The 16521-nt window shown below is 39.1% G+C and overlaps 2 protein-coding genes across 2 annotated transcripts in view; both read left to right on the forward strand.

The window, feature by feature from the left end:
- Window positions 1–10644, forward strand: part of LOC107595584 (integrator complex subunit 3-like) — a 14334-nt gene extending 3690 nt beyond the window's left edge. Inside the window, exons 5-21 of the mRNA XM_016286020.1 lie at window positions 695–779; window positions 864–930; window positions 1054–1195; window positions 2897–3026; window positions 3141–3238; window positions 3316–3507; window positions 3599–3686; window positions 3872–3951; window positions 4311–4402; window positions 5205–5311; window positions 6480–6599; window positions 6845–6974; window positions 7066–7120; window positions 7209–7312; window positions 7498–7662; window positions 10298–10451; window positions 10540–10644. Of these exons, the coding sequence (XP_016141506.1) occupies window positions 695–779; window positions 864–930; window positions 1054–1195; window positions 2897–3026; window positions 3141–3238; window positions 3316–3507; window positions 3599–3686; window positions 3872–3951; window positions 4311–4402; window positions 5205–5311; window positions 6480–6599; window positions 6845–6974; window positions 7066–7120; window positions 7209–7312; window positions 7498–7662; window positions 10298–10451; window positions 10540–10629 (1899 nt within the window). The 3' untranslated portion in view covers window positions 10630–10644. The remainder of the gene's footprint in view (window positions 1–694; window positions 780–863; window positions 931–1053; window positions 1196–2896; window positions 3027–3140; window positions 3239–3315; window positions 3508–3598; window positions 3687–3871; window positions 3952–4310; window positions 4403–5204; window positions 5312–6479; window positions 6600–6844; window positions 6975–7065; window positions 7121–7208; window positions 7313–7497; window positions 7663–10297; window positions 10452–10539) is intronic.
- Window positions 10645–11207: 563 nt separating this feature from the next.
- LOC107595611 (integrator complex subunit 3-like) lies at window positions 11208–12309 on the forward strand (the record flags this gene model as incomplete). Its single annotated transcript, XM_016286076.1, has 4 exons — window positions 11208–11376; window positions 11503–11575; window positions 11657–11810; window positions 11912–12309. Coding segments are annotated over 4 exons (465 nt in total), but the record flags the coding sequence as incomplete, so codon positions are not given.
- Between the last annotated feature and the right edge of the window lie 4212 nt (window positions 12310–16521).

Here is a 16521-nt window from a genome sequence, read left to right on the forward strand (position 1 = left end):
CAGATTGTCATAGCAAAGTCAGAATTACCTCTTCTCCTAGGTTCACGAAACGGTCGTCCATAAAATGCATTGCAGTTCTGTTGTAAGTCATCTTAAAGATTCCTAAATGCATCTACTTTCGGAAGGCCAAATAAAGTGCTTTTGGTTTTGCACTGAAACACAGCGTCTCCCTGACATTGCTGCTTCAACACTAACTGCGGTTACTGAAACCACGCCGCCTTTCTTTGCGTGCACATTTGGGCGCATTATGCAAATATTTCCACATAGTGAGGTAGACATGTGGGGGCGTGTTAGAACGAGCTGTTTTAGGGGGGCGTGTGGCAGAGTCTTAACTTTGATAAAGAATATCTCTTTGGTTTTGAGACTTTAGTCAACTTCAGGGATCTTATCTATGCACAATCAGCTTGTAACACTCCAAAGAGAAAGGAAAACTTGAAATCGCATCATATGGCCCCTTTAAATAATTTGTAAAAATGTACCTTTATTTTATTTTCATTTTAAACTTAATTATATATAATTTAGTTTCCAAAGCAGCATTTCACATTTTCATGCAAGTTTTCTAAGTTTAAGTTTCTCGTCTGATATTTATATTTTGTTTTGTTTTTTTATTTCAGTTGACATTGACAATTTTTACTAGTTTTAGTTTTAGTTGACAATAAAAGCACTGATGAGGTCTCATCTTCTGTGTGGGCAGCTGGTGTGGTTGGTCAGAGAGCTGGTGAAGAGCGGAGTCATTGGAGCAGATGGAGTTCTCATGACGCTCATGAAACAGATCGCTGGTACGTTCAAGCACTAATGCAAATCATGCTATGTTATTTACAGCATATCCCTACATCCCGTGTCTAACTTGTGTCAATCTGCAGGGGGAGACATATCCAACAAAAACCTGTGGTTGGCAGAGAGCGTGTTGGAGATGTTAGTGGAACAGAGGTGAGAAGTTGCGTCAAACAGCATGCAGCGTGATTGTTGCACTGTGAGCGGTAACTACGTCCATGCTAATAGACCAGCACGAGTTTATTGTCAGTTGCATGAATGTGTTTATATGATGGACAGGGAGTGGGTGCTGAAAAGTGGGATGTTAGTGGCCATGTCTGTGTACACGTACCTGAGGCTCATAGTGGACCATGGGACGCCAAACCTATTGCTCCTCAGACAGAGAGAGGTGGACTTCTGCATCGGTTTGCTCCGAGAGAGGGTGAGTACTGGAAAGACTTCAGATCTTTTAAGAGTTACATGAAGTACACGGCTAAAGTATTTTTGAGGACGTTTTGTTTGTCTCTGTTAATCATTCAACCCTATAAACCTACTTGGTTGTATTTGATAAGCAAATTTCTAAGGCCTCTAAATTCAAAACTTTACTGAAAAACCTGTTGTACACAATCTACTACATGCCGTCTGATTGATAGTTCATTCTTTTTTAGGAAATTAAAAGGCCTTTTTTTTTTTTAAGGTAAAAATGGCCCCTTTCAGGTCGTGGTTCACATGTCTTTCTGCTGTGAAATCTTTACTAGTTTTTGTGAAGTAAATATAAGGATAACTTTTATTTTGTTAGATGAACACATACTCGACTCAAAAATCTTCAAAACTTTACTGAAAAACCTGTTGTACACAATCTACTACATGCCGTCTGATTGATAGTTCATTCTTTTTTAGGAAATTAAAAGGTTTTTTTTTTTTTTTAAGGTAAAAATGGCCCCTTTCAGGTCGTGGTTCACATGTCTTTCTGCTGTGAAATCTTTACTAGTTTTTGTGAAGTAAATATAAGGATAACTTTTATTTTGTTAGATGAACACATACTCGACTCAAAAATCAAATTTGATTCAACAGGCTTTTGAGGAATGTTTAGTTATCTCTCAGTCGTTGTATTTCATTGCATTTGATGTTTTGACAACCACAATAAAAGCTACACCGCTTTTATCATAAAACTAAGCATTAAATATCTCCTTACTAAGATGTATTATTGGGAGATGTAGAGTGACAACTGATATTTGTGATTTTATGTAAGTCTCTTTATGTAAGTCTTATAAAGATTGCACCAAATAGCTTGAGGTGTTTTTTTTCCCCCTCCTCGATTATGATTACTTCCTATTTTCACTATATCATACTGTATGAGCCTTAAAAACTTCCATGCAATATTTTCCGTACAATTATTTAATATATTAAGCTTGATTTTTGACTGATTGTGTAGATGAGATGTGGTTATCCCACATTACACATTGAGCCATGATGCGAAACTTTGAATCTGTTTCACAGCATATCTTAATTCTCTTATCTGAATCAAAAGCAAAATAGGCCAGAAATGAAAATTATTTTTATTCAGAGTGACTCGCCATAGACTAATTTCAAGGGCGCTCCCCCTGGAGCCTGCAGAGGTGAAGTGTCTCGCTCAAGGGCACTAAAGCAGGATTGTGATGTCTGTATCTGGGTCAGCAGTTCCCAAGAGAGCACCTGGGATTTAACTTGTGACTTGGGCTTGAACCAGCTGTGATCTAATGTATAAAACATAATTTTTTTTCTCAGTGCAGCATATCTTAATTCTCTTATCTGAATCAAAAGCAAAATAGGCCAGAAATGAAAATTATTTTTATTCAGAGTGACTCGCCATAGACTAATTTCAAGGGCGCTCCCCCTGGAGCCTGCAGAGGTGAAGTGTCTCGCTCAAGGGCACTAAAGCAGGATTGTGATGTCTGTATCTGGGTCAGCAGTTCCCAAGAGAGCACCTGGGATTTAACTTGTGACTTGGGCTTGAACCAGCTATGATCTAATGTATAAAGTATTTTATTTCACGTGCACATTACACATTACAGATGTTATTGCTGTTGTTGTGGTTTCATCTTTTGTTGCCATTCACTGGCGTTTCATGTTTTTAATTTGCTGTGTGTTTGTGTTTTAACAGTTCATGGAGTGTTTTATCATGGGGAGGGATCTGGTCAGACTCTTACAGAATGTGGCTCGTATTCCTGAGATGGATTTGCTGTGGAGAGACCTGCTGCACAATCCTCAGACCCTTAGCCCACAGTTCACAGGTGTGTGGGAGGGAATTTCTACAGTAATGCATCAGTTTTGGACATAAATAGTATGCACAGTAAAATCTGTGTGTGTGATATTAAACTGGTGTGTCTTGTCCCTTCCTGCTGCAGGTATATTGCAGCTCCTCACCTCTAGAACCTCACGCAAGTTTCTGGCCTGTCGACTCACGCCTGACATGGAGACCAAGCTGCTGTTCATGACCTCACGGGTAAATACTCACAAACACTGACACCTCAATACGTTCATGACTTGAAAGTCAAACACTCTTGCTCTTCCTGGCTGCAGGTTCGGTTCGGCCAGCAGAAGCGCTATCAGGACTGGTTTCAGCGGCAGTATCTGTCCACAGCTGAAAGCCAATCGCTGCGCTGTGACCTCATTCGTTACATATGCGGTGTGGTTCATCCGTCCAATGAAGTGCTGAGTTCTGACATTCTGCCGCGCTGGGCGATCATTGGATGGCTCCTGACTACCTGCACGGTAAGCAAGTTCTAAAAACATTCCGATTTTTCTGAATGTCATTTTGGATTCCATATCAACGCTAAAGGTTTAACTCCGTCTCTCTCTGCAGTCTAATGTTGCTGCATCTAATGCCAAACTGGCCTTGTTCTATGACTGGCTGTTCTTCAACCCAGAGAAAGACAGCATCATGAACATCGGTAAGAAAGGCAGGAAGCCGTTATTGAGTCATTTAGGTTTGACTTCTTAAACAGACATGTACGAACCACATGCTTTGCCTTAACCCAGTCACTGATGCTCTGCTTTTATTTTCCTTTGATATCTGTCTCTCTCTCTCTCTCTTTCTGTCTCGCTCTCTCTGTCTCTCTGACTCTTGTTTTCTCAGAGCCAGCCATTTTGGTGATGCATCACTCCATGAAGCCACATCCTGCTATAACAGCCACACTACTGGACTTTATGTGTCGGGTGAGAAACTCTTTCTCAGTTCTTATTATTATATAATTATTATATCAGTTCTTATTATCTTAATGATATTAACAGATTTAGATTTGAATAATGTATTAGTAAATGTTGAAATTAACATCAACTAAAATTAATAAATGCTTTAGAAGTATTTTTCATTTGTTAGCTCATGTTCACTAATGTAGTTAACAAATGGAAGCTTATTGTAAAGTGTTACAAAAAAAAAAAAAATGTTTTTGCTGATGCAACTAAAACAGTGTGTGAGGAAAATGATAATAAGCAATAATATCACAGGACATTCTGTGTGTTGTGAATGTCAGTCTTTTAAATCTTGGGTTAACCTGTATTTTATTCCACTTCAGATCATCCCAAACTTCTTCCCTCCTCTTGAGGGTCAAGTGCGGCAGGGCGTGTTCAACTCTCTCAACTTCATCATGGAGAAGAGAGTTCTGGCGTGAGTTTAACACACACACACACACACACTCATTAATATGTGCTCATAACAGGCACTTCATCAAGAATTCCACTCTCTCTCTCTCTCTTTCTGTCTCGCTCTCTCTGTCTCTCTGACTCTTGTTTTCTCAGAGCCAGCCATTTTGGTGATGCATCACTCCATGAAGCCACATCCTGCTATAACAGCCACACTACTGGACTTTATGTGTCGGGTGAGAAACTCTTTCTCAGTTCTTATTATTATATAATTATTATATCAGTTCTTATTATCTTAATGATATTAACAGATTTAGATTTGAATAATGTATTAGTAAATGTTGAAATTAACATCAACTAAAATTAATAAATGCTTTAGAAGTATTTTTCATTTGTTAGCTCATGTTCACTAATGTAGTTAACAAATGGAAGCTTATTGTAAAGTGTTAATAAAAAAAAAAAAATGTTTTTGCTGATGCAACTAAAACAGTGTGTGAGGAAAATGATAATAAGCAATAATATCACAGGACATTCTGTGTGTTGTGAATGTCAGTCTTTTAAATCTTGGGTTAACCTGTATTTTATTCCACTTCAGATCATCCCAAACTTCTTCCCTCCTCTTGAGGGTCAAGTGCGGCAGGGCGTGTTCAACTCTCTCAACTTCATCATGGAGAAGAGAGTTCTGGCGTGAGTTTAACACACACACACACACACTCATTAACATGTGCTCATAACAGGCACTTCATCAAGAATTCCACCACTGTGTCTCTGCTGGTTTAGGGATGCTTTCTGTATAATGATCCTGACTATGTCTCTTGCTCTTTCAGTAACCTAGCACCTCTGTTTGACAACCCTAAACTGGACCGTGAGCTGCGGTCTATGCTTAGAGAACGCTTCCCAGAGTTCTGCAATTCCCCCTCACCGCCCACTGAAGGTCAGAGCTCCTCATCACTGATTCATTGCCAGTCATGTCAAAAACAAAAGCTCCAAACCAATTTAGTCCACCAGAAATATTATACAAAACAGGCATTCTTTTTTTTTTTTTTTTTCAGCGTACTATGATTTGGGATGCACTAAACTTGCATAAATCTTGATAAACCTCTTTTGCTGGGAAGAGGGATTTTTTTGAGTGGTTCTGGATAAATGACAATGAATGTGATGTCAAAACATCAAGCCACACTTTAAAAAAAAAAAAAAAGTTGTTGTCACCTCTATATAAAGGGTGATCAAATTCATTTTAAAATTAATTTACCATGCATGCAAATGCATATACTGCTCAGTAACAGAGAGTCTTTTGTTTTGAGTCTTACTAATGTTATCTAATTTCCCCATCTCATCAGTGAAGTAAATACTTGAGTAGAAATATGATTGTGTGCAGTGGTCCTCAACATTTCTGACTCTGTCAAGGTCTTTATTTGAAGGCCCTCCGAGGTATTTCTGGTACTTTGCTGTAATGACAAAACTGCTCAGTTTCAAACTGTTTTAGTTAGAGAAAATTAAACTAAATTAAACAAATTCAATTAAAATAAAAAATATATTTTTTTAAATCATGAAATATTATTTGTTATGTATGTCTATTAATATTTAATTAATTAAAATAATTCAAGTAATGAATTTCTGTAATTCCAGAAGTTGATCTTTTGGGGTGTACACTTTTATATTACCAATGAATTTACAACTTATCTAGTCATTTGTGATTACAGGGATTGATTTAATTTTATTTATTTATTTTAATACTCTAACTGCAATTTTTTTGGCGATAAATTATTTTAGCGCTTGACATGACTAGTAATATTTATATTCATTATAAAAATGTCATTGACAATAATATTTTATTAATTTCCATAACTTTTCCAGGTTGAGAAATCACACTTTTATAATTCCATATATCCTGTTTGTTTTTTTGTTGTTGGTTTTTTTTTTTTTTTTAGACTGAAGGAATTCTGGTTCTTACATTAAAATTAAGAAGGAAGCCTGTGTAGTTTGTAATAGAAATATTACAATTAAGATCCAGCAAGGATTATAACATTGCAAACCACAATCTTAAAAGTCAGTGGAATGAAATTCTGCTTGAGTTATTGCATGTTTTAATCTTTTTGTAGTAAAAATGGAGGAATCGGTTCCCTTGGAGATGGACAATCATGTGCTTGATAAGGAGGATGGTTGCTATGACAACACAGATGCTACCTTCAGTGATGATGAGGAAGAATTGAACAACAAGGGTAAGATGCTTGCGGTAATGGCAGATACACTTTAGCTCAGGCCTTCAGATCAACCAATTAGGAATAAGAGGCTTGGCTTCACGGGGCTATTTCAGTTGGGATGGAGCGCATGTTCTCTGCTTTAGTATTCAACCATGACCGAATCTAGATCAGTGGCTCTGGCTCAGAATGCCGCCCATGACCCACTTTTGTATTTTCAGTTAATATCAGTGCTGTCATGATATATGAACTCTTGTTTTCCCAAGGTAAAAAACGAGAGTTCAGGTTCCATCAGCTAAAGGAAACCTACATCGACGAGCCTGCTGACATCACACCTTATGTCGACCAATTGGACGAGGCACTTAAAGAGAGGGTTCTGCAGCTGCAGAAAGGAAGGTGAGACACATATATTATAATAACATGTATTACAGTTATAATAAGATCTCAATTGCATGATTCTCAATTTGTGCGGTTCTTTCTCTCTCAGTGACACAGAAACGCATTGTGAGGTCATGCAGGAAATTGTGGATCTTATTTTAGAGGTGAGCTTTGTTCAGGGTGAACATTTCGATCTGAGCTTTAAATACGACTAATGATACACACACTTTTTTTTTATTTGTCCTATTTCAGGAGGATTTCGACTCTGAGCAGATGTCCACTCTAGCTTCCTGTCTGGCTGAACTCTTTAAGAGTCACTTCAGAGGAGATGTGTTGCCTGAGGAGATCACAGAAGAGTAGGTTTCCCTCTCTTTCTCAACTTCCTGTCGGGTCTTTTTGCACATTATTTAGTGGTTAGCTCTAGATATGTGTCTTTGGTTCCAGCCTGCATTGTGTCCTGATTGCCCTCCATATTTTCCTGTCACTACTGTTCATTTTTCTTAATGGAGAGGCTAATGGGATGCTGTGTGTGTGTGTGCAGGTCACTGGAGGAGTCCGTGTGTAAGCCGGTGTGTCTGATCTTCAGGAACTTGTGTCAGATGCAGGAGGACAACAGCGGCTTCTCTGTCCTGCTAGATCTGCTCGCCGAGCTTTACCAGAAACAGCCGAAAATCGGTTATCATCTGCTCTACTACCTCAAAGCTAGGTAGGGTCAAAAAGTCCAAATAATAACTTCCAAGTGACAAGTGATGAGCAACAAGATATATATTGCCAGTCGGTTGGTTTCTGTTTTGGTAAGACCATGACACACCAAGCTGATGTTCAGCGTAGCGAAGCAGTACAGAAGTGAAGGAAACAAGCAAACAACAAACTCAAGAGGGCAAACATAGAAGGCTCTTCTCATTGTTTATCAGCAGTCCTAGCTATTCTGGTTCCCCTTGTTGAATGACAGACTACTGCCACCTGCTGGGATGGAGAGTTAATTACACTCATAAAGGCATATACAGAGTAAGAGGTCTTTTCTGGTCCTAAAATCTGTACCCGACCCAAATCACTTCTTACCTGCACGTGACGTGCATAAATTAATTATTTCAAAGGAAAAACCTGACCCTGACCCGACGGCATGTATTTTCGAACCCAACTGGACCCGAATGTAAATGGCAGTCAGTAAAGAAAATTCCCAGTGTCCTGCTGACAGATTTGGCCGCTGCTCCATGCTTTCATTTATTTATTTATTATTACTGTAAATTACATTTACATTTAGCAGACGCTTTTATTCAAAGCGACTTACAAATGAGGACAATGAAAGCAATCAAAATCAACAAAAGAGCAATGATATGCAAGTGCTATAACAAGTCTCAGTTAGCCTAATGCAGTACACGTAGCAAGTTTTTTTTTAAATCATATAATAGATAAAAAGAAAACAGATAGAATAGAAAAATAATAGAGCAAGCTAGTGTTAGAGGCCTTTTTTGCTTTTGTTAGTCAGAAAAAGTCAGAATTATAATTGTATAATAAATAAAAAGAAAACAAATAGATAGAATGCAAGTGTTATTTTTTTAATTAAATTTTTTTTTTATAAAGAATAGAATTAGAAATTTATAAATTACAATTATTGCCTGCCTGATGAAGACAAGTTATTTCTGAGTTCGCCTTTCAGTTGTAACCAGTGGATCGGAAAATAAATGTGATAGCTTGATAAAAATTAAATCGATAGCCTAATAAATCATGGATTCTCTAGTGTTGTCTGCAACGCTGTCTCCGGCGAAGGGCTTCTGCACACAAAAAAAGAAAAGCCCTGCGAGCAATGATATGCAAGTGCTATAACAAGTCTCAGTTAGCCTAATGCAGTACACGTAGCAAGTTTTTTTTTAAATCATATAATAGATAAAAAGAAAACAGATAGAATAGAAAAATAATAGAGCAAGCTAGTGTTAGAGGCCTTTTTTGCTTTTGTTAGTCAGAAAAAGTCAGAATTATAATTGTATAATAAATAAAAAGAAAACAAATAGATAGAATGCAAGTGTTATTTTTTTTTTAATTAAATTTTTTTTTTTATAAAGAATAGAATTAGAAATTTATAAATTACAATTATTGCCTGCCTGATGAAGACAAGTTATTTCTGAGTTCGCCTTTCAGTTGTGACCAGTGGATCGGAAAATAAATGTGATAGCTTGATAAAAAATTAAATCGATAGCCTAATAAATCATGGATTCTCTAGTGTTGTCTGCAACGCTGTCTCCGGCGAAGGGCTTCTGCACACAAAAAAAGAAAAGCCCTGTATGAACACGCAGCTTAATGAAGTGAGTGGATTTTTCTGATGGATCTCATATCTATAAGATGGATTTCTGTGTGTGAGGTTACAAGCGTTTGTTTCTTTTCTACATGCGTTTCTCAAAAATGCACTTAACACGAACGCACAAATATGCATCCCGATAGTTGGGTCCATTTGGAAAAAGCACATTTATTTTAAGTTACCCGAGACCCAAGTCCACTAATACCAAGCCAGAACCGTATCTGAGGCACTCATCAAAGTTTTGGACCCAAACCTGCTCTGGTCTTGGGTCGGGCCTTAGGTTTTTGGATCCAAGTAGACCCGTGAAGACCTCTAATACAGAGCATATATTTAATTAAATCATGCCCTGTGCAATTTGATAAACGCTTTAAGACATGATGCAAGGCCCTTTTTTCTTTTGATTAATTGGTTTGTTTCTTTTCTACATGCGTTTCTCAAAAATGCACTTAACACGAACGCACAAATATGCATCCCGATAGTTGGGTCCATTTGGAAAAAGCACATTTATTTTAAGTTACCCGAGACCCAAGTCCACTAATACCAAGCCAGAGCCGTATCTGAGGCACTCATCAAAGTTTTGGATCCAAACCTGCTCTGGTCTTGGGTCGGACCTTAGGTTTTTGGATCCAAGTAGACCCGTGAAGACCTCTAATACAGAGCATATATTTAATTAAATCATGCCCTGTGCAATTTGATAAACGCTTTAAGACATGATGCAAGGCCCTTTTTTCTTTCGATTAATTTTGCAGCCCTACTCTGAACTCTCAGTCCCGGTTTCACAAACGGGGCTTAGCTTAAACCAGGACTAGACCTTAGTTAAATTAAGATATTTAAGCAACTTTTACAAAAATGCCTTAGAAGAAAACATTACAGGTGTACGTCTTGACACAGAACAATGACACTGACATATTTTAAGATATGTCAGAGCAAGATATTTTCAGTTGAGACAACTCAAACATGCATTTTAGTCTGGGACTAGCTTAAGCCTTGTCTGTGAAACCGGGGGTCAGTGTTTCATAGTAGACTGTTTTGTGCATCTTTGTAGCAAAGCAGCAGCGGGGAAGATGAGCCTGTACGAGTCCTTTGCTCAGGCCACGGCTCTGGGTGACCTGCACACCTGCTTGATGATGGACATGAAGGCCTGTCAGGAGGATGATGTGAGGCTCCTGTGTTACCTAACCCCCTCCATCTATTCAGAGGTAACACACGTCATGCTCGAACACCATGTGCCTTCAACAGAGGCTTTCACAGCCTTGCTTGACTTTTTCCTGTGTCTGTGTTGTACAGTTCCCAGATGAGACCCTGTGTAGTGGAGAGCTCCTCAACATGATCGTGGCTGTCATTGATTCAGCGCAGGTTTCAGATATAGACTTTTAAATAGAAAGTTCACCTAAAAATGAAAATTGTCACTTACTCACCTTTGTGTCATTCCAAACCCATAATACTTTGATTCACCTTTGAAAAACAAAAGAAGATATTTTTAATGAAACCTGGGTGATTTCTGTCTCTTCATAGAAAGTCTATTATACCAAAACTTTGATGCCCCAGAAAGTTCAAAAGATTAATTATTTAGTTTGTAAAGAAGATTATCAGATTTCATATATAGCACTTACTTGACGCACGAGAACAAACCTCACTGGTTCTTGCCGGACAAGCAGGTAGGGTGTGACATGAGGGTGAGTAGATGATGAAAAAAAAATCCTATTTTTGGCTGAATTTCCCTTTAACACGGATTAAATTTAGAATATATCTGAAGACTGGAGTAATGATGCTGAAAATTCAGCTTTGAAATCACGGAAAAAAATTGCATGTTAAAATGTGTTAAAATTGAAAACCGTTATTTAAAATGGCTATAATATTTCACAATATTACAGTTTTTACTGTATTTTTTTTTTAATCAAATTAATGCAGCCTTGGTGAACATAAGAGACTTCTTTGAAAAACATTACAAAATCTTACCAACCTCAAACTTTGTTGTTGAAATTTTTAAAGAGACACACATTTGTGTTGTGCTTTTGTGTAGTTTGAGGAGCTCCAGCAGTAAACTGGCTCAGCTGACCCTGGAACAGATGCTGGAACATCTGGACAGTTTGAGACACAATCTCAGCAACACCAAGAACAACTGTGAGTTCAATATCAAGCTCTTACAGTCCTTGAAACACCACTAAATTCTTAGCAGCCTGGTTGTCTTTTTCACTGTTCATATTGATTTAAACAATGCTTTCTGAATTGTTCCTGTTGGTGTATCAGTCTTTTCCCAGACGCCAATATTACAGGCCCTACAGCATGTTCAGGCCAGCTGCGATGAGGCCCACAAAATGAGGTGGTTTTTTTTTATCTTATTTTATTCTATTTTCAAGTTCTTATTTGACTAACTGTCCATTTTTTCCTTTTCTTCTGCCAGATTCAGTGATCTTTTCTCATTAGCTGAGGAGTATGAGGATTCCTCCAAACAACATAAACCTCGACGCAGAGCCCCAGCGTCTTCTCCACGATCCCGCAAGGGTGCGGCTCCTCAAACCTGCAATGATGAGGAGAGCGCGTCCAGCAGCGCTTCGGTAAATCCACACTCACAATATGACATCATAACGAAAGCCTTCAGGCCAGCACACATATTATTATGTTGTGTTTAAAATGCCCTTTGTTGATGCTTCTCCAGGAGGAAGAGGATTCCAAACCCAAAGCTCCCAAGAGAAAACGGAAAGGAGTAGGATCTGACAGCGACTGAGAGGACAAACCCTCGTCTCCACGCCAACCACACCCAGCATAACCACGCCCCCTCTGCGACTGTGACGTCACTGGAGACTACCTGCCAATCATCTGCTCCAGTCACTCAGGGGCAGCCTGCCCAAACACACTCCTCCTGCAGGGGCACAACTCTTTCTCTGGACTCAAATGCAGTGGAGCCTGGGAGACAAGCCTCTACAATCTCTAACCACTGGACTCCTTGGCTATTTCAAGCCTGAAAGTTTGGTTAAGTGTGAGGACGGGCGCAGTGGGGGCGGCTAAGCCTGGAGAACCTACATCCAGACTGGCATAGACTGACAGACATACAAACAAGACAGACTGCCTTAAAGGAGAGGGTTACTTAATGTTCCCCAATGGCCCACCCATAAAAATTCATGGTAATGTACTTCAAAGAGCGATTACCGCTAACGGTAGTGAACCCAGACTGTAACATGAAGTACAGGGATCTTAAACTGATTATAGATTTTACTGCATTTGGAGGTTCGTTTTGGAATAGTGGAAAGCAGATAGGCGTCTTCAGGTTCAAGCCTTTTATCTTTTCATGCTGAACAGACCTTTCCCCCGTACCCATCATAAATAAAGATTGACGCTCTGCCCGGTTTGGACACTGTGGCTCGTCAGAGTGGAGCCGAGACTTTACAGAGGGTCTGAGAGTTTTTATCTCATGTTTGAAATGAAAGCAGGACCGTACAAACGGAGGACTTGACTTGTTGGACTTTTTAAAGAATTCTTTCTACTGACTTATTTTCATAAAAACAGATTGTAACTATGTTAAAGGACAATGATATTAATAAAAAAAAGGGTGGAAAAAGTTTGGTTTTCTTGCCAGAATGGCACGTTTGGAGTCTTACATTCTTGTTGGGATGAGAACAATCGTATTAGCTGTCCTCAACAATTTCTTTAGTTTCTTATTGAATAAAAACTTTGCTTAGCATGAAGTTTTTTTCAACTAACATGAGTGCAGGGTTTCCAGGTCTGTGCAAGAAAAAAAGCCCAATGGCCCTATCCTAAATATCAAAACTCAAAATATGCCACTCCCATACCTAAAATACATATTTTTACAGTCGCTGTTAAGCATACACAAATTCAACTTGAAAATCACTATATAAACTCAAAAAAAAAAATCCTGTTTTCATGAGTGTATTTTAAAGATAATTTTGAAAAATTCAAATATGCTTTATTGGAAAGTTTAAACAATGATTTTATGCTTGTTCAGTGAACCATAAACAATTATTGCACATGCACCTGTGGAACAGTCCTTAAGACAGTTACTGTTCACAGGTTGTAGGCAATAAAGGTAACTGTTACAATAACTTATGACCGTAAAGAGACCTTTCTACTGACTCCACACCAGAAGAAGGATGTGCAGGATTCTTTAACATGCCATAGTCCTGCTGCAGAGAGGCATGAGGACTGCAGATGTGGCCAGAGCAATGTCTGAAATATAAGGAGCCTAAGACAGAACAGTCCTTAAGACAGTTACTGTTCACAGGTTGTAGGCAATAAAGGTAACTGTTACAATAACTTATGACCGTAAAGAGACCTTTCTACTGACTCCACACCAGAAGAAGGATGTGCAGGATTCTTTAACATGCCATAGTCCTGCTGCAGATAGGCATGAGGACTGCAGATGTGGCCAGAGCAATGTCTGAAATATAAGGAGCCTAAGACGGTGCTACAGGGAGGACAGCCGATCGGCTTTGCAGTGGCAAACCATGTGTAACTATGTGCCTCCTCAGACGTGTCCAGGAACTTGCTAGTGCCTTGGAAGAGTGGAATAACAGCTCACATTTGTTGAATTTTGTTCATGCAAATATTACATGTAACGAAATTTGCTGGAATTAAAAGGAGTTGAAGGATTTTTTTTTTGTTGTTGAGTCTTGCAGTAATCATAAACCTGGTTTCATAGACAGGGCTTAAGTTAAGCCAGGATTAGGCCACAGTTCAATTAAAACCAGTATCTCTTATAAACATACTTTAGAAAAAAAACATTACCTGTGTGTGTCTTGAGACAAATTAATAACACTGACATTTTAAGACATATCAGTGCAAGTTTTTCAGTTAAAACAGCCCAGACATGCGTTTTAGTCTGAGACTAGGCTTTAGCCTTGTCTGTGAAACTAAGAGATAAACTGTGTTGCTTCTCTCACAAAAAAAAAACATCTAGCAAAGTTTTATGGGTGGTAGAATGAAATACTGCAGCATTTCAGTCAAATACAAATATTAATGTCAAATCTTTAAGAAAAAAAAAAACACGCAACAGCATTTTGAAAGTATAAATCACTAAATCAGGCCATGGCAAGTTAATCACAGACTTGGCAACCCTGCAAGAGAGTGCATCTTGGCAAGTTAAAAAAAAAAAAAAACTTAATGTGTGCACAGACTGGAATTAAAATACTTTTATTTTTGACACTTAAAATGTGTTTTCCTTGTCAAAAAGCACAAGGCTGTACTAATGCTGATATCACTTACAACTCTTTCTATAGCTTAAGTTTTAGTTTAGGGTTCTTTCTTTTGGGAGTAAGACTCCTCAAGACAGTCAATGGTTTGTTCAGGAGCAGCTCCAGGCCTTCTCTCTTAGATTTCCGAGGGGTGCAACAGTCTTTTTGGCCATCCTGCAGCTTTCTAGCAGAGCCGTTTCTGTTGCTTGTGGAATTGGATGTTGAATTTGAAGATGTTGGTGAAGCCACAGAATCCAACGGCACTCTCCTTTCTGTGCATCGTCCCTGCTTATGGAATAAGGACTCTCTCCGGCTGACGCTGGGGCTGGCAGCCAAGGTCCGGAAGCCATAAGGTGTGGTGACCTTTCCAACGTGTTCCAGAGACATGGCTGCACACGTCGAACGGTCTGAGAGGTCCTCTGTGGCAGATTTCTGCAGGCGTTTCAGCTTCATCTTAGGGGTGAAACGAAGTTTGGCAGACACGCTTGGCGAGCCAGTGGGAGGCCGATGTCCAGGAGACTGTTCTTCTGGGCTTTCTGGAGATATCAGCATATGTGTGTCCTCATCGTTTTCTTTCTGACGACACAGCTGAGGAGACATGGATAACTTGGGAGGAATAGTAAATTTTGGGATTCTTCCAGGGGTCAGTGGTAGAGTTTGCCTGAAGAACCCTTTGGGTGTCATGATGTTCTCTAGACTGGCTGCTCCACAAGCAAACATTTCTCAGACTTTACAGACTACAACAACTGCAGCAGAAACCTGGCTTCTCTGATTCTCCACAGGCTACTGAGGGTTTACTCACAAGAAATCTTATTAACTTGTTAAAAGTTCCTGATGAGTAGCAGGTGAACATCATTAGAGTTTCACGCTTGATTGGTTGATAGCTCAAATCCCACTCATCTTTTTTTCCCCCACTGTTTAAATATTTTCTCCTTTATCTGTTAATAAATAAATACAAGAACGATTTCTAGGTTGATTCACCAAAAAAGTGTAACACAATTAGTTTGAACATCCCTGTCCCACACAGCCAGGTTGTCCCAAGGGGTGGGATTAAGAGCATTTTTTGAAAACCAATTCTAAACCAATATTATTCGTTGATTGTTATTATTATTTTAATTTCGTTGAAACTAGTGCAGGAATTACAGATTTTACCTGTAATTTTCTAAATCCAGGGGGTTCGGTAAACTCCATGAATATAAATAAAAACACTTCCTTTTTCTTTTTTCTTTTTAATTGGAGAATTGCACAACTGAAGTAGTTCCGGCTAGGTTTTGATCGCATTGCAGGTCCATATCACTGCGCCAAATTATTTCAGTTATTTCAAATACTCTTGCAGCCCACCACAGCTAAAGAACCAAAACCACAAAGACGTTGAATAAATATGAGAAACAATAAGATAAAATTACACTTAACTTTTTTGATTACCTTTTGAAGCACGCTCTATCTTTTTCTCTCCCGCGTGCAAGCACACGCGCACAGATACGATCCTCGGACGGAGCACTTGTTGTTGTCAGCGCTGTCCTGTGACTTTATCAATAACACTACCGAGGACCGACGTGACATTTCTTAATAGCGAGGGGGTAAAGTCGTTATTTTTAAGTAGTTAAACTTACAGCTTCGCTACTAGTGGAGGAACATTGAGAGCCGCGCAAACTCAGGTAATTCCTCTCTCTCTCTCTCTCTCACTCTCTCTCTCTCTCTCTCTCACTCACTCAGTTCAATTCATATTGCTTTATTGGCATGACATACTTAAGTACATATTGCCAAAGCATTGTACATAGCAGAATAAAAACAAACTCTCTCTCTCTCTCACACACACACACACACACACACAGTCAGTAACTCATTCTCTCTCCAAAAACTGCAACTGCCAGCCATCGGGCGGACTGGCCATCTGGATCACCGGGAGTTTTCCCCGTGGGCCGTGTATAATGTGGGCCGGTGTTGTGCCGAATTCTGCACCTTTGCCAGATTATCAAGCGGCAACCTCCCTCTCTCTCTCGTGAAGCCAACACGGAAGTGATTTAAACTGTAATTCATCAACTGGCCGCTAGAGGCTGGCTGCAAAAGGGAGTCAGTC

The sequence above is a fragment of the Sinocyclocheilus grahami genome, unplaced genomic scaffold, assembly GCF_001515645.1.
Source record: "Sinocyclocheilus grahami isolate Dianchi unplaced genomic scaffold, SAMN03320097.WGS_v1.1 scaffold205.1, whole genome shotgun sequence".
NCBI classification, from domain to species: Eukaryota; Metazoa; Chordata; class Actinopteri; order Cypriniformes; family Cyprinidae; genus Sinocyclocheilus; species Sinocyclocheilus grahami.